At 39.8% G+C, this 25,087-nt stretch overlaps 1 protein-coding gene across 1 annotated transcript in view; it reads left to right on the top strand.

Moving 5' to 3' along the window:
• The window catches only part of tsnare1 (T-SNARE Domain Containing 1), a 217,941-nt gene that overhangs the window by 54,887 nt on the left and 137,967 nt on the right, over nt 1–25,087 (top strand). Inside the window, exon 2 of the mRNA XM_051956820.1 lies at nt 4,005–4,126. Within this exon, the coding sequence (XP_051812780.1) occupies nt 4,042–4,126 (85 nt within the window). The 5' untranslated portion in view covers nt 4,005–4,041. The remainder of the gene's footprint in view (nt 1–4,004; nt 4,127–25,087) is intronic.

The following is a 25,087-nucleotide window of genomic DNA, read 5'->3' as shown; positions in this document are numbered from 1 at the left end:
ATCAAATTAAAGATGAGACATTCTTATAATATGTAAAAAAAAAAAAAAAAGTAAATTTTTTTCCCATCATTTACACTTTCAAAATAAAAGAAAACACAATAATGGCATCTGCAAAAGTTTGGGCACCCTACAGAGTTAATAGCATGCACCGCCCCCTTTGGAAAGCTGAGACCTGACAGTGTCATGGCTTGTTCAGTCATCGTCTGGAAAGACCAGGTGATGTCAATCTCAAAGGTTTTCAATGCCCAGATTCATCTGACCTTGATCCAACAATCAGCACCATGGGTTCTTATAAGCAGTTCTCTAGCACACTGAAACTGAAAATAGTTGACGCTCACAAAGCAGGAGAAGGCTATAAGAAGATAGCAAAGCGTTTTCAGACGCCAATATCCTCTGTTAGGAATGTAATTAAGAAATGGCAGTCATCAGGAAGAGTGGAAGTTAAAGAAAGATCTGGAAGACTAAGAAAAATATCAGACAGAACAGCTCACAGGATTGTGAGAGAAGCAAGTCAAAACCCACGTTTGACTGCACGATCCCTCCAGAAAGATGTGGCAGACACTGGAGTTGTGCTACACTATTCCACAATAAAGAGATACTTGTACAAATATTGTCTTCATAGAAGAGTCATCAGAAGAAAACCTCTTCTACATCCTCACCACAAAAATCAGCGTTTCAAGTCTGTAAATGAACATATAGACAAGCCTGATGCATTTTGGAAACAAGTTCTGTGGACCGATGAGGTTAACATCGAACTTTTTGGCCAGAATGAGCAAAGGTACGTTTGGAGAAGAAAGGGCACAGAATTTAATGAAAAGAACCTCTGTCCAACTGTTAAGCATGGAGGTGGATCAATCATGCTTTGAGGTAGTATTGCAGCCAGTGGCACAGGGAACATTCCACGAGTAGAATGAAAAATGAATTAAATAAAATTTCAGCAAATTTTGGACGCTAACTTGATGTCATCTGTGAAAAAGCTGAAGTTAAAGAGAGGATGGCTTCTACAAATGGATAATGATCCTAAACACACCTCAAAATCCTTGGTGGGTTACATCAAGAGGCGTAAACTGAAGGTTTTGCCATGGCCTTCACAATCTCCCAACCTCAACATAGCTGAAAATCTATGGATAAACCTTAAAAGAGCAGTGCATGACAGACAGCCCAGGAATCTCAAAGGACTGGAAGACTTTTGTAAGGCAGAATGGGTGAAGATACCTCAAACAAGAATTGAAAGACTCTTAGCTGGCTACAAAAAGCGTTTACAAGCTGTGATACTTGCCAAAGGGGGCAGTACAAGGTATTACCTCTGCAGGGAGCCCAAACTTTACTTTACAAACTTTACTTACTAGTGTTTACTCGATCTGAAGTATCTTGCAGAAACAGAGCACAGAGATACTGACAGTAATTCACAATGCACAGGGTTACATACTGTGTTTCACTCTGGCTTCATGACAAATTAGTTCAAATGTGCCTGGGATACTGCTTATCAAATAAAGCACACTAGCAGTTCATGTCAGATTTTTGGTGTGTTTACCCCTTGTCCCAACCACAGCGATGAAGCACCGACAGACGCCTGAGATCCAGAGAACAGGGCTAGCTCTGATGACATCACCAGGGATGATGCCATCATGTGCATGAGTAACGACACAGCAATACACCTTTTTTTATGTTTCATCACCGCTGTAATGACCTCAATTTTCAGTTGTTTGACAAACTAAGTGAACAAGTAGGGATTTATAATTCCACACAGCGGTGAAAGGGTGAGATTTAGTCAAATGTGTTTGGATGTGAATACGAGTGTGCATCTTGCATCAGACAGAGGCCATGTGTGTCCACACTTCAGAAGGGATGTGAGGCACAGTCACTGGGCTTGAAATCAAGCAGAGTGAAGATTGTTTATGGCCTGCCAAAAGTAATTAATCTCCCTTCTCAATGAAAATTAATCGGATTAAACCTTCTCGTGGCCCACTGAATCTGTCTGTGTAATGTGCGGATGCTGAATCTCTGGCCGCTCCTCGTACCCATAATGCCAGTCCTATAGGCCGGATTCACTGGCTTCACCACAACAATGGGCAGCACAGTGACTCGGGAGTGTAATCACATTCTCCTGCTTGTCTGAATGCTTGTCTTTCACGGTTGGGAAAGGAGCTTTGGCCACTTGACCAGTATCATATTCTGACTTTTCAGTGGACATGCTGAAGAGAGAGATTTGTTGATTTGACTGTCATCTGTGTGTCTCTGGCCGCAGGTGAAACACATGTTCAGATGATGATATGACCTTTTCTGCAGCATTCAAATTAGTATTCTGCACCCTCTGTGACTCTCCTCACAGAAGCGGGTTATCGGTTAACATTCTAAAGAGTTTGACTATGAAATATTCGCTTGTTACTTGTGTCTCTGCATGTTCGATGGCTCCAACTGTTTCAGTCATGTTTCTGTAATGATCAACACCCACATGCAAAAGTGCCCTTGCAAGAATAGAAATATGTTAGATAGTAAGACTCAGAAATTTTTAATATGTTTATCATGTCTACTGCGAACCTAGTCAAACCCAGACATTTCAAATTATTACAAATTTAGACTGCTGTAGGCCTGAGGGGTGAAAATCTTCATCCCTTCGCAGCTCAAAAGCAAGATGGACAGCTTACCGTTTTTTTCTTCTCCCTCTTAGAGCTTTACCAGGTGTAGGCATTAAAGGAATATTTCAACATTTAGGGAAATGTGGATATTCGTTTTCATTTCAAGAGTGAAATGAGAAGATCTGTATAAATCCCTTAGCTGAGCTTGGAGTACAGAGATGGATTAAGGACGTTGTCAGGCTAGCTCAGTGGTGGAAGCATTTTAATCATGTATTAAAGTACCTCACTTTAAAGATAAACCTTTCATTCAAAATTTAAAAATTTGGAATTTTAAAATTGTCAATATTAGCAAAAACATGCTCAACATATGAACAGAAGTCATATTCTCCTTCCTTCTCTTGGTATTTTTTAAAATTAGAATATCCCTGAAACAACACTGACACTGTGCTGCACTTAACTGAATGAACCCTTCAAACTTAAAAAAAAATCCTTTCGATAAATTAGCAGTGAAAGTCCTGTTCCATGAGGTACCTCAATATTTGTACAATCACCCTGAACACACAGACACTATAGTGCCTTTTTCACTGCTATGTTCAAGTGGGAACCATTGCAGATTCCTTACACACTCGGAAAGGAAAGGGAGAGGATTGGAATTGTGCTTCAGTCGGCAACCACATCATTACATGCCACTAGATACTACAACCCAGGTTATTTAGACTTGAAACCACATTTCCGAGATCTTCAAGGCTTAAAGAAAGATGTATTTTGAGGTGTCTCTGTTTGCTTGGCCTATAAATATTTCAGTGGATGCCAGTCAGTCATGGTTGTAACTGTTTGTTCCTCTTCAGCTCTGCACATGTTTTAAACTCTGTAACTGTATTTCAAAACCGTGCAGCATGGGTCAAAAGTGACCCAAATCCTATGGAACATGGGTATCTCCTGACCCACACTGCACATCAAAGGTTTACAGATGACATACAACTTAGATTTACACTACCGTTCAAAAGTTTGGGGTCACCAAAACAATTTCATGTTTTCCATGAAAACTCACACTTTAAGTCATGTGCAAGTATAACTGCACAAGGGTTTTCTAATCCTCGTTTAGCCTTTCAACACCATTAGCTAACAGAACACAGGAGTGATGGTTGCTGGAAATGTTCCTCTGTACCCCTACGTAGATATTCCATTAAAAATCAGCCTTTCCCAGCTAGAATAGTCATTTACCACATTAACAATGTCTTGACTGTGTTTCTGATTCCTTTAATGTTATCTTCATTGAAAAAACTGTTTTTCTTTCAAAAATAAAGACATTTCTAAGTGATCCCAAACTTTTGAACAGTAGTGTACATTTGTCACTTATTGTCAGATCTATGAGCAAATAATTTATGTTCTCTGGTGTACTTCTGGTAACTATTTCCTCTCCAGGCACCTGCAGTTGACACGTAACCAAACATCAGGCAAAATGTCGTACGGTTCCATTGATGGAGGTTCCTTTGGCAGTCGTAACCCATTTGGAGGTCCCATGAGGCAGGGATACCAGCCAGTTGGTAAGAACAAATTTACTGATTTCATCGGTATTGATTTTTTTTTAAATGAAAATGCTACTTGGTGCTGCCCTTTAAAAACTTCAACATGTAGTATTTTACAGCTGTGAAATACAGGCCTAATTTACATGAACATATAAGGTACTGCCAAGCTGACTGACCTCTTTCATCATCTCTATAAACTGCAGAGAACTTAATGCCACTGATTTAGACTTGTCGAGTAATGTAAATGAAAGTCTACTTGTATCCATTCCCTTAGTGATGACATCTACATTAAAATAATCAGAATGATCTTATCAACTGGAGTTTCAAAATAAAAGAGTTCGGCAGTGAAGGCGAAAAGTTTGTTGTAACAGCAACATGTGGTGAGCAAGTGACCACTGAATCTTGTGTTCTTCCTCTTTATACAAAGGCTTTCAGCCAGATGTGCAGAATGGTTTTAGGAATGGTAATGCCAACCTTTTGAACTGTGTTGATCCAGACTGAAATATCTTTACAACTGATTAATAGATTTCCCTGTACTTCTTTGCGATATTCATGATTTCAGAAGATAAGTCCTAATAACTCTGTGTATCCTGTGACTTTTCCTTTGGTGGCATGATGTTGACATTTATATTTTGAGTGAAATGTCAGTCATTGTATTTCCATGAATTTTGGTGGACTTATTAAGGAGGAATGCCATCAATTTGGTGATGCCAGTAATGCAGTGCATCAGCAGGTAAAATTTTGTTGGGCTGGACCTGAATATCCAGTCATGACGGTTGTATCCGAACATTAATTTTGACATCCGAATATTCAGACAAGCGTGAGAGTGGGCGACCCAGGCATTATAGTGTATCGTCATTGAGTAGACAACGGTTCTGCATAGCTGTTTAAAATACACTCTTTATAAATGAAGATTGACAATATGTAACAGAATTTAAGATTCTTTCAACCGAAACCAGCAGCAGCACTCACTTTAAGACATTCCCTATCAATATCAGTCACATTTCAACACTGTGGCATAGATTTCAGTAGTCAGCCTTGTTTTTTCTTACAAAGCAGGTAATCAGAGTCAGGTGTTCCAGTCATCACAACACATTTATTATTCATAAAGAACTGAATAATTCAAGCAATCAACACCACATGTACATGAGTAAAAATACAAACAAATAAAACAATTATATGGAAAAAAGCTGCATGGATATGAGGAGGACAAATTACACTTATTCATGCATACATGCACACATATCGACTTGCCATTGCCCGCTTTTTGTATATACTTACTTGTATGTATTCTGATCTTTGCACGTATTTGTGTGCGTGTTTGCTTTAGTGCAGAGGTCACAAATTTTTTTGCAAGGGTTAAGCAGCGCGAAAAGCAGCTTCATTGGATTTGATCCTTTCAGTGCTTTCATTAGCCTTGTAATGGGGCAGGAGCAAGATAGAACCCCTGAGGCAAAACATGTTCCCAGCCAAACTAGAGGTGTGTGTGTGTGTGCATGTGTATGGATGTGTATGTGTGTGTTTGAGACAGAAAGACAGACAGATGGAGACAGACTCAGTGCAGATAGAGCTAGGGATGAATAGATGCTGAGGACAATGAACTAATGTTTCATTTTTGTGGGTAGACAAAAGTAATGCTGTTGCATTTTGGGGGGATGCTTGCATTCTAAAACTCTTGATGCCATTGCTGAAATGAAATAACATACACAAGCCACCTCACCTCAAAACACACAAATTCCCCAGATGTCTTCCAGATCATTGCAAAGGATTCCGATAGAACCTATAATAGGAACTTGTATCCCTTCAAGAATCAGTTGTTTAAATTGAAAGAGTCTTCATTGACATATTCAGTATGTCTGAAGTGGAATCATCTTCCAATGATCCTTAACATTTTGTATAATACAGTGAAAAAATAACGCATAACAGACCACAACTTCCCTTAAGGCTTTCGTAATGGAAGCTCCAGGCGACAGGTCATTAAGTTCCTATAGTGGAAAAGGAGATTTAGCTTTGTTTGAAATATACTTGAGCAGAGGGTTTTGACAAACACTTTTCGTGAAAGGCCCCATTTGCAGATTTAAAAGATTTCCGATTTTAGCATGTACTATGGATCCTATCAGAAAATACGGTAAACGCATCAGACACATGTATTACTGCAGGGTTATAGTGATTCTCTTGATTATTTCTATACTGTGTTTTGAGTTAAAGAATGATTTCCATGTTATTTTGAAGACATTTTATATTCTCCCACTTATTCGACTCTTACACATAATTACTGTGACTGTTAACTATGTTAAACTTGATAAATGTGTTGATTTTCATTGTTTCTCTAAAGTAATTGCTGTGCGCATGTAAGCAGCAGTGTGTTTCAGGCAATCACAACCTCCGTAATTTATGAAAAACCTCCAATTAGTGAGCATAAAACATAGTGCAAGCCATTGCTGCTAGTGAGGAGCTTTACGAATAAAGCCTCGGGTCTTTAATTCTGCCAAATGTTCCTATTTTGGCCAGTCGGCACCAAAATGAATATGCCTATATATGTGTGCTTTGTACAGTGCTTTCACAACAGGAATGTATGTTCATACCCATCACGTTTGACACTGCAGAGGGAGTAACTGACACAACTCACTATGTTGCAGTTCAGCTACACAGAAAAGAGGAAAGGAGAATGTGTCAGAGCAAAACAAACATCACATATGCTTTTTGTGTATGGACTCAGGAATACTGTACTCATATGTGCGCCTTTCATTCAGTCTGACAGTCAGCCTCTCTCTCCCAGTCGTCTCTTTTGTGGGGAGACAGATGGGAGCTTCAGTCACCAGAGAGGGGGTCTTTGATCACAGTGAAGCCTGGATACATTATGAGGGATATGAGTGGTGGTGGTGATGGTGCGGAGGGAGTGGAGAGATGGGACGTGGGTGCGGGGGGTTGGAGCAGGAGCCTGTCAGATTTGCCGTCTGTTGCTCAGGCTGATCTGAAGGGGAGCTCAGGAAATGATCAAAGCCCAGGTTAAGTCTCTAATAGAGCTGTCGTTTAGGCTAATCTCTCTCCTCCCTCTCCCAGCAAAAGCTCTCAACCCTCCACCCTGCTCTCTGAGAGGCAGCGTGTCACTGCCAGCACAGCTGAGTGTCTCATTCAGGACGACAGGACAACACAGTCTTAACATCAACACATATTGACACACCATATGCTGTTTTTAATAAATGCTGTGTTGGGGAAAAAAACTGAAATGGCACACTATATTTTCAGCTGGGCAGCTTACACTGGCTGTCACAGTTGTCACAGTGGTATTTTATCATATGTGTTTTTACCATTTCAAAGTTCAAAGTACTCAAGTGTAGTTTTAAAGACACCCCATTCTTATGAATTCTCACTTAGCTGCACAAATCCCATCCCCATCTCAGTTTGAATTTGATGGTGATCTGAAACTCAACTGTGCACTATATCGTATTTTCATATTTTGTTTCCAAGTAGACAGCTGTAGGGATGTACACCGATCAGCCACAAAATTATGACCACTGACTAGCAAAGTGAATAACACCAATCATTTTGTTATGATGCAACATTCTGCTGGGAAACTTTGAGTCCCTACATTCATGTGAATATTTGACATGTACCACCACCTAAACATTGCAGGTCAAGCAACCCTCCTAATCCCACACCCCCTATGGCAACAGTTATCCTTGATGCCAGTCTCATCCTCAGCGAGGACAATGCACTCCGACACACCACAAAAACTGCTCAGGAGTGGCCCAGGGAACATGACAAAGCTAAGATGTTCACCCAGGTTCTACACTCCCCAGATCCGGATCTTATTGAGCATTGTGGGGTGGTCCAGGATAAGCCTGATCTAGGTAGGTCCCATCCTACAACCCACAGGACCCACAGAATTCACTGCCACCATCCTGGTGCCACATGACATTCCCAGAGGTCCTGTATCCATGAAGCACTGGGTCAGAGGAATTTTAGTAGCATGAAGGAGACCAACACAATATTAGGCAGGTGGTCAGAATGTTATGCCTGATTGGTGTGTGTCTAAAATACTGTGTATGCAATCAAGACCACTCAAGTTCGACCGCTTACATAAATGTACAATGCGAAGAATTTCCCCAAGATACTCAGGATTTTAGCTCTCCTTTGGCAAGCTTTTACTTGATGACATCTTTCACCGGCTGCTAGTCAGTCAGACAAACACCATGCATTCACTACACTCTGTTTTTGTTTCCATTTTCCAGTGGGTTTTTCAAAGTGTTGTGTGGAGGTTTTAGGTTTCAGGTAGCTGAGCTCTACTTTACCCCACATCTCCAAGTGTGATGGTTCCAAGAACCTATAAACACTTTCTGTCTTTGTACAAGACTGGACAATTCCATATATGAAGATGGAGTAATGACATCTGAAGTCCTCTTGAATGTGGCTTTCATTTTCTATTGGTTTTGGGAGTGGTTGATTAGTGTCATCAGGAGCACCTGAGGATCCTAGCATGTCCCTGGGTTACTCAAGTGTTGGCTGCATTCTAATCATTCTATCTCCTTTCCTCCACAGGCACCACACACCCAAGTCTAGTGTTTTAGTTCTTCTTTTGGGATTTGGTTTGCACCTTGCAATACCTGTACAGATATTATTCACACATGCGTGTCATGGTCAACGACCAATTAACCTTCAAGGCTCATGTGGCCTCTGTTGCTCGGTCGTGTCAATTCTCCCTGTACAACATCGGGAAGATCACACCCTTCCTGTCAGAACATGCAGCACAACTCCTGGTACAGGCTCTGATTCAGGTCTACACTCCCTCCAGCTCACTACGCTTGGCCAGTAAAAGCTACCTGATCCAACTACCAATTGGGAGGGTCAGAACACAGGGCCAGCCATGGTATCACCCCTGGAGCAGGCAAGGTTAAGGGCTTTGCTCAAGGGCCAACAGTGGCCGCATCAGAGTTTGAACCTTTGACCTTCAGATCAGTAGTCCAGAACTTAACCACCGCCCCAAAGAGTTGTTGGCAATGCAGTTTGAGCAGGAGAAATTACGTTTAAAAGTAGAAGCAGAGGTTGAGGAGAGGGAAAGACAGAAGGAGCTTGAGTCGGACAGAATTTGTCACTAGACACTAAAAGAGTATGACCAGAAGTTGAGCAGACTAAATTGCAGCTGGTCCATGCGGATAAGCTTCCTTCAGCTGCGTTTTTTACAGAGAACCCTGGATTTGTTGATTGTAGTCATTGTAGGCTTGATGTGATTTCTAACTTGCGTTCGGTGCTGAAATTTAATGAGCGTGACCCTGAAACCTTCTTCACCCTCTTTGACCGTGTGGTCGAGTCAAAGAAGTGGCCAGATGCTGACAGTTTTGATGCTTCAATGTGATCTTACGGAGACAGCACAGGAGGCTCATTCAGTGATATGTGCTGAACATGACCTGGATGATGAAAAGGTGAAATCTACTGTGTTGAAAGCATATAAATTGGTCTGTGAAACATATCACCGGAGGTTTGGGAATGGGATAAAGGATGATCGATAAGCGAATGGTCTTTGACAATCTCTTGGTAAACTGCTTTTAATGAGTAAAAGCTGAATGAGCCAAAATTCAAGCTTAGCTAACTATATTCCACTTTTTTCTATATACAAAATGATTGAAATGAAATTGCATTAAATTGCACTAGCATCTGCTCCTCCAGGGCAATATGCAAAAGCAGAGTATAACTTGAGAGACAGCTTCCTTGGGTTTATTTACTGCTTGACATCGTTGCAGCTGCAATGGTTGCTTGGATCTACTGCCAGCTTTAAGCAGTCCTCAACTTTGGTCCAGGCTATACTGACTCTACAAATTTTAGACGGACTACTGTGATATTTAATATTTTTGGTCTTCAGAGGGTGAATGCAGATGTGTCTATGACTCTTTATCCAACATCACCTCAAACTTTCAGTTTGTCCAATACCAACTTCAAGTGTACTTGGAGTCTGGTGTTAGATGTGTAGTGCTAAGGTGCTAACAGACTCGAGTAAGATCCAGACCAAACACGTGGTGAACATATTAAATGAAATCAATATTAAACATCTTTTCATTAAAACTGTCGTCATGAGCAAGCTTTTGACATTAGTATTTGATACGTAAATGCTTAATTAAAGCCTCACAGAACTGTTTGCAAGACTACAGGCTGTTAATCTAAGCAACTGTCCAAAATAACATGGAGTTAGAGATGGGAATTCACTTATTCCAATAAAGATAAGTGTCATTCCACTTTTTTCACTTTAGACTCATCATCAGCTGACAATTTTGTCATCTGTACAACTTAATTTTTATCCTATCTGCTGAGCTACTGGCTTTTACTTTGCAGGACTGCCAACCAATTTGAGTGGATTGGACAGGCAGGATGAAGCTAGAGCTGTAATTAGTGATTACTTCATTATCTATTAGTGTAACAATAAAAATTTTCAAGGAATGAATTGAAAAAAAATACTAGTTGCTATGCTGCAGAGCCCAAGGTAATATCTCCAAATGTCTTGTTTTGTCTAATCAAAGATCTACAGTTAATCACTAACAAAGAAAAAGGGAAAGTCTGCCATTTGACTTGTGAATTTGTTGGAATCTTGGGAAAATGCTAAAACAATGAACTGAAGTTGTTGTTTAGACACCACTACATGGATAAAAGGTGTCAGTTGGCTATACTTGACAGCAGCCTCTCATTCTTCTTACACCTAATCTCACAGTTTAGGGAATCCTGCGTGGTTCTCAGCAGCAGCAGCAGAGTACCTGGTGTTGGACCTGACCCATGGATGTGTCCACATTGTTAGTTGCCTTTGATGAGCTCCCTGGAGACACAGCCCTGCTTATTAAGTTTGACTGAGGCAAGATGTTGGTCTTGGTGTGACAGGGCTAAGATGAGCACTTGCACCTCTTGCTCCATTCACTGCTGATGGGACGTAAGTGGTGAAAGTGGGCCATGTGTTAGACAGCCACGCAGGGATTAATGAACTAACTGAGACATCATTCATCTCAAGTCCAAGTTTCTGTGGACTAGCATTATCATATGAGCACTTTTGTTGACTTTGGCTTCACTTTGCTCTGAAGCTAGTGATGCTACAAGGTGGCAGCATTGATCCTTTCTACATTTGGTACATGAGTAGTTTTGACTGTGGAATTAGAGTCTTAACTGGCAGTAAAAAAGTGAATGTGGAAAAAATATCCTATATTCCTGAAAATCTAGATGTTTCCATTCATCAAAGAGCATTCATGCTCTTTTCAGATAAATTTTGGAATTCTTGTCTTCACTTTCCAATATTTTCTGAAAAATTATACTTAGGGAAAGCTTTCTTGTGCTCCATAGTCAAATACCATGGTTACTGTCATGGTACAAAACATTTTTGACAATAATTGAAAAAAAAATATGCTAATTATAGCAGCATTTTACACAAATGTCTAGAAGGACAAAATTATGAAGTGATGAGGTTTTCAGTCAGACAAGTTCAGATCCGGACCAAAGGGTTTTGTGAATAGAGATCCATTTTCACAGAGAAATGAAAACAATAATTTAGAAAGCAAGAAATGAACCAAACACAGAAAATTAAGAAAACATCTTTATCCCATTGTCAAGCCAGTCAATATACTAATGCTAAATATAAAAGCTAACTTAACTAGCACATAACATCATTTTCCAAAAAGTTTAAGGGTATGGAGCTAGAACAGTCTCATAATTCACAAATGCACACAGAAGAATTCACAAATGTAAACTGGTATTCACAAACGTAAACTGGTGCACACAAAAACGTTTGCCTTTTTGTAAAAAAAAAAAAGTTAAAACAATCCACAAATAATTTAAGAAAGTTCACAAATGTATTTCTGCATTCACAAACTGCTTTTGTGTGTCAATCTTTTTTGAGACTCCCCTGCCGTCGTCTCAATCCACAAATGCATTTTTTTCGACACAGAAGTTTCTGTAGCCAATCAGATGTCTCCCTCCTTTCAGCCAATCACAAAAACTCACCCCACGTGGGGGTGGGTGTACTGTTCAGCCAATCATATGAACGCGTTATACTTGACCGGCTCATTGGCCTGAAGAGTGAAGCAGCCCATTGGAGTCATAGATATGATGAGTATATACGACACGCCCCTCAGAGCGGCGTGCCTACGGAGACACAAGGCTAGTCGGGTCAGAATTTCAGTTTTTTCCATTGGTGTGTATGGGGCGAAAACAAAAAAGGGAACAATGCCGGCTCATTGCACTGCATTTAATTGCACACTACGGCGAACGTTGGAGACAAGGAAAGTTGGAATAACTTTCCATAGGTAAGAATTTTTTTGGGTTCTTTTTTCATTGTTAAATCTTGTTCAGAGTCTATGAGAGCTAACCAGTTAGCCGCTAGCAAAACACTAACGCAAGCTAACAGCTGGACAACCAAACACCAGACGATTATTAGTAGCTGTAGTATAGTTGTACAGGCAGTAGTAGTAATACTAAAAGTACACGCAGCAGTAATAGTAATACCAAAAGTTCAAGCAGCAGTAGTAGTATAAATAGCCGTTAGAGTAGTAGAAGTAGTGTCAGCATTTGTAGTAGTATTACAAGTTGTAGCAGCTGTGACAGTATCAGCAGCAGTAGTTGGTGTACAGTGAACCCTCGCTATAACGCGGTTCACCTTTCACGGCTTCGCTGTTTCATGGATTTTTTTTTAGTGCAGTTTTTTTATGCTTTTTTTTAAACAGTTCATTGTGTTCTGCGTCCTGATTGGCTAAGGGACTGACCAACGTGAACAGTCTCCGCGCCTCGTCTCCTCTGCCATACAGGCCAGCGCTGCCTGCTGTGGAGCGCTGGATCATTTCTCTCCTTGGTCTCCATGTAGTGAGACACCCTGAAAGACGGAGCCGATGGAGCAGCCTTTTATTCTTTTCCCCCGCCGTCTCTGGCCACCGCAGCCGCGCCCCCCAGGAGAAGAGCGCCGGCGCGAGCCTTCCTCACCCCCGACTGCTCCAATTGATTCAGCCGGCCCACTCTCCGAGGCAAGAGTACCGCCGCGGCGTCCACCTGGCTGCAGCTGCAGCGCTCCCCCAAGTGCAGTATTGTATAATAACTGTAAAAAATAAAGCTGACTACTTCACGGATTTCGCCTATCGCAGGTTCTTTTTGGAACGTAACCCCCGCGATAAAGAGGGTTCACTGTATTACCACTGCCACTAATAGTAGTCGCATTACTATTAATACCATCAATACTACCAATAGTAGTTATAAAGCCTAACTCATATATAGTATATATAGATTAGCATCTATGTTTCTCCTCCAAACCCATTTTATGATTGGGATTTCCGGCAATTTTTTAGGACTGCTCTCAAATAATTAAAATGTTACTAAACAATGGAGGGATACTGATCAAATTAAATAACTTTGGTCTCCAGAATATTGGCTACTTCTGTTCTTTGTCCTTAATTTAGTAGCATGATTTATTTTTAGATATGTTGTTGTGTACAGACTTATTTACTTTTTTGTCTATTGTTCTTACTTCATGTAGGTTTCCCAAAGACTATCGGCTGAGGAGGTAGTGGGAAGCAGCTCTGAGGAGAGAGGGGTTTGCTGCAAGTGATGAGTCGGTGCTCTGCAGCAAACATTTTAAACCTGATGAGTACAAAGTACAAGAAAGAAATCGTGCAAAACGGTCCATTTTCAGGGCTTCTAGCCATGGCTTTGTATGAAGGTGAAGTGTTACTTACTCAGGGACATACACAACAATGTACCTGTGTATTGTAAATGTAAATAAACTGTATTCTGTTCCAGTCTGCCTCTATCTTGTTCTAGTCTATCTCCTTCTTAGATGTACATAACAGCCGAGGGAGGGAGAGAGAAAGAAATAATTAAATCATAATTAATTAATATTAATACTTAAGCTGTTTATTGCAAAAGTTAATAAACTATCCTGTTCTAGTCTCTCATAGTTATATGTATATAACATCCTAAAGAGAGGTATAAAAATAGTTAATATTAATAATAATTGTGTTTATTGTAAATGTAAATAAACTCTATCCTGTTGTAGTCTAGTTCCTTGTTATATGTATATAGTAGCCTGTATGTGTGTGTGTGTATATATATATATATATATATAAAAATAAATAATAAATAAATAATAATAATGAATTAATCTTAATAAGAAATAAATAAATAGATTACATTTACAATTAAATCTTTTGATCTCAAAACATTTTCTATATATCCAGACATTTACATTTATATATGTAATGTCTGAACTGAAAAGATTCCCTGGCCTCTGGACCTAAATAATAAGATAACTAAAATTGCAGGCTACATTTGTAGGAAGTCTTTTTCAGTGTTTTTTTTAGATCACACATTTTCTATTAATGGTACATGTTTTGATGTTGACAATAAAGTAGACCACACGAAAATCGGTTGAGAAATGAACAAATTATGATATATTTTCAGTGTACAAGCTTTGAATGGGAACTTTGCCCCTGTCAAGATGGCCGCCACATAGGCACGTCGATTAGCCGGCTGCTACAGTGCGCTGGCGTATCAACTCTTCATATCTATGCTTAAAACATTGTCCCCATCAGATGCCATGGTCACTCTGATGGGCAGCTTCGCTCTTCAGGCCAATGAGCCGGTCAAGTATAACGCTGTGCGGACGCGTTCATGTGATTGGCTGAACAGTACACCCACCCCTATGTGGGGTGAGTTTTTGTGATTGGCTGAAAGGAGGGAGACATCTGATTGGCTACAGAAACTTCCGTGTTGAAAAAAATGCATTTGTGGATCGAGACGACGGCAGGGGAGTCTCAAAAAAGATTGACACACAAAAGCAGTTTGTGAATGCAGAAATACATTTGTGAACTTTCTTAATTTATTTGTGGACTGTTTTTACTTTTTTACAAAAAGGCAAACGTTTTTGTGTGCACCAGTTTACATTTGTGAATTCTTTTGTGTGCATTTGTGAATTATGAGACTGTTCTAGCTCCATATAAGGGTGCCTTTAGTTATGAATATAAAAGATGTAACAGAAATAAAGCCTCCCTGAAGTACTGTAGAGTGTAGTGTACACTATGCACATGTATGCTCTAAAGATATCATAGGGTGTCATATCCAGATGTTTTTAGAAGGACAGTAAAGATGATTTTTGGGTTAAAAGTTGTATGATTGAATCTGATGAACAGGTCTATTCAGAATTAGTCCTGGGTTTAGTTAGTTCTTGAATGTTCAGTGCTCTTCTGTAAGTGTGTAGACTTGGACTGAAGACTTATGGCATGGCTGTATTACAAAGGAATCTCATTACATACATTTGATTACGCATCTTATACAAATGTACTTGATAAATATTCAAGATACTTATGCAAATTAGAGAATATTTAAATCAATAGCCAAACTGGACGAAACTCTTCCTGGCACCATTATGTTCAGCAGAGGATAAATCTACTGGGTTTTAAGTTCTTTGTGGCATTTCCTCTTCTACTATTCTAAATTTTCCTTTTTTTTTTTTTCCTTATTTCATAGTGTGTTTAAGGTCAATAGAATGTAGAGACTGTAAAATTCTGACATTGCATGTCAGGTCATTGACTAATATTTATGTAAATGTAAAATATAAACTCAATGAAAGAAATCAGTGACATCATGATTGAAAATATGATCACAGTTTACAGATTTGATGGCTGATCTGTAGCAAAGTCTAAGGCTCAGAATGAATCTCTAGCTTGGTCTTCTTGTCTTCAGTATCACAGATCAGTTCAGCTACTGCTGTACAGCAAAAAAAAAAAAAAGAGAGAGAGAGAGAGAGAAAAGTTCTGTTTGACTTAATTAGCTGAGAGTAAATCCAAATTTGGCAACATGTGAAATTAAATTAAAAATAACAATTTTGCTTTTAGTAGGTTTTCCTGCTGATATGAAATACTTTATTACATCAAAGTGCAATTTAAAATTCTGCAGATAAGTGTCCCTGTCATTAAAGCACTCATATCTACTTTTGTCTCACATGCGGTCTTAATTGTTAATTCTACACTGAACAATTACTTTGGGGTGCTCACACTCAGAATGAAGGATAGGTATGTTGTTGGCAGTAATTCCACTGGGAGAATCAGGATTCAGTCATTGATCCACTCTCATAAACAGAAAGCACATGGTCTGTCACTGAAAATATCTCTCTTTCTCTGTATGTTGGCCTTAAATGTTGTTTTCCTCTTGCTAGCAATTTATAGCATGAATTTGCATTTCCACAAAATCATAAAAATAATTGTATCAACCCAGCGCTAAACTGTCAGTGATGCTTCAATCTTATCTTTGGTGTCTTTTCTGAATGTTTAAGCTCCGTCACTCTGGTGGCTTAATGTTTGTTATCTCTGCAAACCTTTTTTTCACACTGCCTGCAAATGGTCAGTGTCCTACTGAGCAGAAGAGTGAGGGGAAATTACAAGGAAGCTTTTTATCAAAGAAACAAAAATGTCTGTCCAAATTGCACTGTCTGAACAGCATGGTGTTTGGTCCATCAAGAAGAAAGCGTTCCATGATAATGATTTCATGTTTGTCCGCGTTTTCTGCACATTCTGCCTGCAAGCAACATGATAGTACACTAAACAGAGCAGAACGCCTCCAGACGGCTGCATGTGGGGGTGACGCTACATGGCGGTGTGTGTGTGTGTGTGTGTGTGTGTGTGTGTGTGTGTGTGTGTGTGTGTGTGTGTGTGTGTGTGTGTGTAGGTGTGTTTTTAGGGTTGGGGTGTATATGCACTCCCTTCCAGTGAAGTCAAGGTGAATCTTTTATGAATTCCTGTGGTTTGCTCACTCTCCTCTCTCAGCACTCCACCCTTGATTTTGTTATTCTGTCTCAAAATAACCCTGTTGTCCACGATGAAGTTACGATGCCAGTTTATAGAATAACCAACGGAAGAGCTGGATGCATATTCATATCTGAATTTCTGTGCAAATACAGCTTAGCACCTAATGTAACAGTCATGTTGATGCTTCATTAGTCTTGTGGGGAGATAGGAATGAATAAGACTCTGTGTACATAAGAAAGCCGTCAGTGTCTCATAATCTTGATGATGCTTTACACTTGTATTTTAAGAATTATTCAATATTTCTGAAAATATCCCTCACTAAATACGTCAGAAGTACAAAAACTAAAGTATACAGATTTTTTTCTTACAGTACTGCCTAAAAGTAATGCCAGCTATCAGTATGTTTAAGAGTGTGTGCAAGGATTTGAAGTTAAGTGAAGATGAAGTGTTTGATGTCTTCAGGAATTCTAATAATTTCATATAGATGTTACACTGCCGCTACAAGCCATTTCAGCATATATTCAATATGATAGCATTACACTGCCTAAAATAGCAGACCACTTAAAGCACTTTTTGTGTGTCATGTCTATGCATTTTATCCATTTTATGTGTCAGTTTACAGCATTAAAATGAATATTTTGTGATTAAGGTTAGGGAAAGAGTGTTGTTTGAAGAGACTACATGGTGTGAAATGCCTCAAAAAATCAATATACTAACACAAACTGACTTAGTGTGTCATTGGTATGCTGCTTCATGATACCAAGCTGCCAATAAAGTGGGTGACTGCTGATTTTTAGAATATATAAATACGTAAACAGCAGGATTTGCTTGAGGATGTCGAAACATTTAAAAACACAAGTTAGACATGGAAAATGAGGAACAGATATGTCAGAATCTGGTCTATTTCAAGGTCAGCAATCAAACTGAAGCAGTGTAAAGGCACTGACCATCACCATGAAAGACTTGTTTTCAACAAACAATTTGGAGACATTTTTCTTCTTGTTAGGTTTGAACAAACTCATGGAATCAATCCAGCTTGAGTGCTGTTGTCATTTAAGCAAAAGAGGGGCATCCATCCATCCCTCCATCCATCCATCCCTCCATCCCTCCATCCCTCCATCCCTCCATCCCTCCCTCGTTTGACCAAAGGGCCGGTCCACATGTGGGCCGGTGTGCTGGTATTTATTAAATAATTTTGTTTGCTGGGTGTGCGACGCCCATATAGCTCATCGGGTTAAGCAGGCAAGCCATGTACAGGGGCTGGACTCCGACGCAGCGGCCTGGGTTTGATTCCTGCCCGCAGCCCTTTGCTGCGTGTCTTCCCCCTACTTTTCTCCTCATTGCCTGTCACTCTTCACTGCGACTATCACAATAAAAAGGCAAAACAAGAAATAAATAATTTTGTTTATTTATCCATATGTGGCCGAATGGGATGAGCGTCCAACCATTCATCAGCCCTGTGCAGGCACGCAGGCCCACATGCGTCACACCACACGCACGCTCAGCTCCGCCCTCAGGTGACAGCTCTGGGCTGAGTAGAGTTTAGACTTGATATCGCGGTGTGTGCAGTAAAGCCCAGCCAGGCAGTTGGAGATGGAGATGAACATAAAAAAACATTAATAGTGAGCCACCTGCAGAATCATGCATTGTGTTTAAAAGGAAAAGTAATTCTGTTTGCTGATAATTATTTCAGTAGACTGGGTAAGCCTATGAAGGCAAACTTGGTTTCAGGGTAGTATTTTATGAACGTTAATAATTTTTAGTGGTCGCGGAGGTGGGGGGGATTGCAATTGCACAGGTGGGCTGGTCTGGTCCAAAAAGTCCCGGGCCGAATTTGACTCCCAATCCGGCCATCTATCTATCTATCTTATCTATCTTGTCGCCTTTATTGTCATTGTACACTGGTAAAAAATGAAATTGGGAGCGCTGCTCCATTTGGTGCTTGGAAAAATATATACATTACGATAAAGAAATAAAAATAGAATAAAATACGATAAAAATACAATAAAATACAGTGAGAAAGAGAAGTACTGATACTGATAAAGTGACTTTGCATATTGTTCTTGGAGGTGAGTGGAGATTCAGTGTGAAATGAATATTGCACAAGATTGCACGTATGATGTGTGTTCCTAGTGATGTTATTGTGTTCATGTCTTCTTGTTGTTCAGAGCACTGATGGCTCTGGGGACGAAACTGTCTCTGAGTCTATTTGTTCTTGTTTTCTGTGCTGTGTAGCGCCGACCAGAGGGCAGAAGGTTGAACAGATTGTGACTGGGGTGGGATGGGTCCTTGATAATGTTTGTAGCTCTGCTGAGATAGCGAGAGCTGGCAATATCGTCCAGGGAGGGGGCAGCCAGTGATCTTCTGGGCGGCGTTGATCACTCTCTGCAGCGCTCTCCTGTTGGCTGCAGTGCACCCAGCATACCACACTGTGATGCAGTACGCCAGAATGCTCTCAATGGTGGCTCAGTAGAAGGTCAACAGCAGCTTCTCCTCCAGGTGGTTTTTCCTGAGCACTCTCAGGAAGTGGAGTGGCTGCTGGGCCTTCTTCACCACCGCCGTGGTGTTAACAGTCCAGGAGAGGTCATCAGAGATGTGACCACCCAGAAGTTTGAATGAGTGGACCCTTTCAAAGCAGACCCCGTTGATGAGGAGTGGGGCCGGGTCCATGCTGCATTTGCAGAAGTCCAGGATGAGTTCTTTTGTTTTTGTGGTGTTCAGTCTGAGATTGTTCTCTGAACACCACACTGACAGTCTTTCAACCTCATCTCTGTAGGCTGACTCATCTCCTCCTGAGATGAGTCCGACCACGGTCGTATCATCCGCGAATTTGATGATGGAGTTGGAGAGATGGGTTGGTGTGCAGTTGTGTGTGTACAGTAAGTACAGTAAAGGACTCAGTACTATATATATATATATATATATATCGGGCTTTGCAAAAGTTCTGTTACACTCGGTTTCGTGATCTTTAGAGACGTTTACATGTCGGAGTGAAAAATTCCATTAAATAAACTGAAAGTTCTACCTTATAGCCAGGTGTCCTTGATACAAATTTTTTCTCCGGTGAAGTTGTATCAAGATGGAAGTCAAAAGAGTTAAGCTATCTGCTCTCCTTTGTGCTGAACATCAGCCGGATGACCGTCCACAGAATTCCGGAGAGGCTCAAGAATGGTGAAGATCTTTCAGGTCTTCACCATTCTTGAAAGGTCACTGAAAGATCTTCACCATTCTTGAGCCTTTCCGCGACTCTGTGGACGGTCATCCGGCTGATGTTCAGCTGCTTGGCTCTGTCAGACTTGTTGTGGCCAGCATGAAGGAGAGCAGATATCTCAACTCTTTTGACTTCCATCTTGATACAACTTCACCAGAGAAAAAAATTGTATTAAGGACACCTGCCTATAAGGTAGAACTTTCAGTTTATTTAATGGAATTTTTCACTCCGACATGTAAACGTCTCTAAAGATCACGAAACCGTGTAACAGAATTTTTGCAAAGCCCGGTATATATACATATATATATACACATACTCACACAAAATGCCATAATATCAAGAAAATGTAGAAATACAAAGAAGTAAATGACAATGGACAGTATGTAGATGAAAAACTATTTCCAAAGAAGAAAGGCCACATGTGTGAAATGTACATCATACATCTAAACCCATGGTAAACTTGTTCCACAGATATGCACAAATGTTATGGCTTCTGAAGTCTAATTTATATAAACAGAATCTAATATGCATTCCTATTGATAATAGTGGAGCGTTCTCAAATGCTAGAAGTAGTCAGATAAGACATGTATGAGGTCATTGGTAATCTTTCTGAGTACCTGTTCAGTATTAAGTATGCCACAGATCTCTGTGTTTCTCTGTGATTTGAAGATGACAATCAGTGCTCGACCTTTTGACAAAGTCAGCCAACAAACAAATACAAAAATTGAAATGCTTTCAACAGAAAATGTACAAAATGTCCAATTTGCTTTACGGGAGTTTAATTTACTATGGTGGCTGCTGGGATGGGTTTACGTGACATACAGACTGGGTTTGTATGTTGGTCAAATCCTACAGAGAACAGAAATCAAACCTTGTCAGCTCCACCTGCAGTGCCAGCTGTTAGGAGCAGGTCAGGTTCTCATTCTCTCAATCAGATGCTCAGTGGCTAAATTGCAGATTTTCAGAGAGTAAAAATCTGTCCTCCACAGGGAGGAGAGACAGCCACTGACCTCAGGCATAATGAGATGGGAGCTCTTGATTAAGTTCCTCTCTGATTTGAGAGTATAATTGAACATGTTGCAGATAGCACATTTGTACGATCGACAAGCTACTCTGTGAGGGCACGATGGCATTTCATCCCCAGTGTGCTCAGGCCTCTCACTCATTACAGTGAGGAAAATCAGGGCACGTTGTATTGATTATTCAGCTCTTGCTCGTTAAAAGAAAGAGAGAATCAGCCACCCTGCCGAACTGATCATCATCTATAATCAGTTCACTGGGTTTATCATTAGCACTGGAAATGCAAAGTGAGCATCTGTCCCACAGCTTTTTTCCCCCCATAAATTCTCTACAGGCTCTAATTTTGACAGCTAAAAATAAATACTGAAAACCCCAAATACTATCAACCATATGCATATCAAGCAAAACAAAAATCTCCTTTGTTGCTGTAGGGATTATGACAGGTAGAAACTAATTAAAAAGTCACTCTGTGAACAAATTTGTTCAATATTTAATCACAGCTTGTTATTATTTTATCAGTTATAAACATCTGTATTTCATCAAAAACCTGTGATGTATAAGTGTCCGACCCTCTCAAGTCGTACATATTTTGGTATAATTCAGACTCGTCTTAAAAATGATTGACTTCATTTTTTCCCCATGAGTGTATACACAATACTCCACACTGACAAAGGAAAATAGGCTTTAGGAATATCTTGTGAATTCAACAAAAGAAAAGAAAAGCATTCAGAGAGCACAGTACTCCGCCAAGGCTGTCCATTCCCCCATTTGGCATTTTCAGAAATGCTACTTTTTTTTTTTTTAAAGAAATGCAGCATTTGTTTAATAGTTACTGAAGATCAGAAATCACGGCAATATAGAATGTGTCCATTCAATATAGATCTACCCACAAACAAAATGACACACCCAGGTGTGTGTTATGCATGAGTACGTTATGTACCGATACCAAATCATGTGACCTAAATATGTAGTGGGCGGCAGGAATTGATGGGACTCAGAAACACCCCCACAGGTTAATCAATTGTTCCTTGTATCATTTCTGATGGATAAGTCCTGATGAGTCCACAGTGGTGGATTTGTAGTAGGATCACAATCATGTGATCGTCAGCAGGCAGCTGATGTAGAGTTCACTTGTTGTCATGGTTACAGTGACGCCATGCCGCTATCTCACATTGCTACAGAAATCTTTAACAAATCCATGGATTAAGACCATAAGCTGCATAACTGCCAAAATCCAATCACTTGGTCCTTGTGTCATTTCTGACCTTCCCTGAGAGTTTAATCCAAATCCGTTTGTCTGTTTTTGAATAATGTTGCTAAAAGACAGACAAACAAACAAACGCCGATCGTCACATAACTCTGCCAGGTTCCTTGGTGGAGTAATAAAAAGTGAAGATTTTCATGTGTAGCGCAACTACATTTTGCGATCAGGGCACCACTAAGATCTCTTGAAAATTAGGCTATCTCAGAGACCTTTATCAGGAATATGAAATATTCCTTAAAAATTGAATATCAATAACTTTAGTAAAAATATTTGGATTGATCAGTCATGTATAACTCCTGAACTCTGATTTCACTGACCTCAGGGGTCCAAACAAGAAATACATGGTAGGATGAAAGACAATTAAACACAACATATTTATTGACTACTGGTGCAAGCAAACACTAAAACACCAACAGATACAACAGATACTAAATGAAACACACAGGTAAACTAATTTATTAACCATAATCATCACTGGAAGCAGTTGGTAGAGTGGTGATCAATATAGAATCACTTTGGAATTGAGAAGCCAGTTACTAATAACAATACTTAGGTTAGAAGCCCACATTTTAGGTCAAACAAAGAAAAACAAAGCCCGAGAAAAATAGTGATAAGAACCTGCATTTTGTTTTTATACCGAAAGTTCTTTGAAGCCAAATTCAAATCAGTATCTAACAATCATGGATGATCATTAAAGATCTGAAATCCCACTGAACATGTGATTATTTCATATGACTCCTGAGATTATTAAAATATATATATATTGAAATAAATTTATTGAATTGAATTAATTGAATTTGCAGCCCAACAGATTTAACAGTATATAGCAAAGTGAGTGAGAAAGGAGTCACTTTATTCATCTGGAAGTACCTCACTTGTGCATGCCTTTCCGTTATTGTGACAGTAAAGTTAAGACTTGTGTCAAAGTGATATGAAAATGTTACTTTGTCTGACCAGATAAGATTGCTAATGCAATCAATGATCATGAAAACGTGATCAGGGTACATAATCAGACCTAAAGGTGATGGCTTCATTTGCCATCAGATTAATGAAGAGGAGTGCGTGTCTGAAAGAGGCTTTGTAGTAATCACTGAATATTCGATATTTTGACCTGAAAAAAATCTGTGCAGATCAGAACCAGTATTAAATGAGTAAGACAATGGGGAAAAAAGAAAACACAGAGAGTTAAAGATAGTGAAGTGTAGCGGGAATATGTAAACAGAGCATACAGGACAAAAAAATGCAACAGATAGATTGCGTTCTCGTAAAGTTTTTGCCAGTCCTGAGTGGCAGAACAATATTCTTAGATGACAAGCACCGACTACAGTTCAAAGGCATAAACTATTTTGTTCTCATATTGGGGACGGATTGTCACACAATGTGATACAAACATTTATGGATCTTTGATGAGCCCTTACAAAAATGAAAGTGTCACTAATTTCAGTCAGCGCCCCAAAATATGTGGGTGTGTGTGCTGGAAAAAAATAAATGTGTTCTGTGGCTCTGTACATTAAAAAACAAACAAAACAATGATTCTAAAAGCCAACACTATTCCAGCATGCCTTATGCACATTTGTGTCTGGGATCTTTCTGTGTGGAGTTTGCATGTTCATCTTCCTTCCACAGTCCAAAAAACATGATGAGGTTAATTGGTAATTCAACATTGTCTGTAGGTGTGAATGTACGTGTAATTGTTTGTCTCTATATGTAGCCCTGGTGGTGGCCTGTCCCGGGCATCCCCTGCCTTCACGGTAAGTCTGCTGGGATAGACTCCAGCCCCCCTGTGACCCTAATGAGGATTAAGTGTATAGATGATGGATGGATAAGAATCGTAAAAATTACAGAATTCTTAGTACCTCTTAAAATGGTCACATTTTAAGAAATTGTAACTTACATTGCATTCCAAATCATCCTGGTCATTTCTTGAGAATTCTAATACACAATAAAATAAGAACAGCTAATGCAGTAGTTCTTCAGTCACGTACTGGTCACTGACAAGTCATGGCCAGAACCAAAGATGGCCCTCTTGTTGTCCATTGTGGGTGCTCGTAAGACAGGAAAATGTGATAAAGCTATGACCAAGTGTTTCCCATTTCCACTGACTACAGTACAAAGCATAATCTAAAAATTCCATGGAGTAGCACACTGTGGAAATTCTCAAGGGCCATGGTAGTAAGCCAAAAATGTCCGCTATACTAGCAAGAATGTCATTTGAAGAGGCCAAGAAGAATCCAGAGATCACCAGCAAGGCCATCCTGATGAATCTGAGAAATTCTGGTACCAGTATCTCTAAACAAACACTCCAGTAGTCAACAAAGGACGCACCACTTCTCCTAGGCAGGCATACTTAAGACTAGCCTTTGCAAAAGCTTACTGGGTGAAGAAGAAAGCTTTCGGTGATAAATTCTCTGGTTAAACATTTTTCAGTAGCCCAGCTAAGCTACAAACCTGAATCCCAACCAGAGTGATAACATGAAATCTTCCACTTTTAGAGGCCTGGAGATCGACGGAAGAAAAACAGTGGTCCAAAATTCCAATCGAGATTCATGAAAAACTTCTTAGCAGGTAGCAGTTACATGAACCACTTGACTGCTGTGGTGGCAGACAAAGGCTTTACCACTGATAACTGAAAAATGGTATTAACCATTTTAGACGACATTTTTTTTAAAAATGATTTTAAAAAAAACATTGAAATAGTTCAAATATATTCAGTACAATTTCATTTC

Source organism: Acanthochromis polyacanthus, chromosome 12 (genome assembly GCF_021347895.1).
Source record: "Acanthochromis polyacanthus isolate Apoly-LR-REF ecotype Palm Island chromosome 12, KAUST_Apoly_ChrSc, whole genome shotgun sequence".
NCBI classification, from domain to species: domain Eukaryota; kingdom Metazoa; phylum Chordata; class Actinopteri; family Pomacentridae; genus Acanthochromis; species Acanthochromis polyacanthus.
This window is presented reverse-complemented; position numbering and strand designations above follow the sequence as displayed.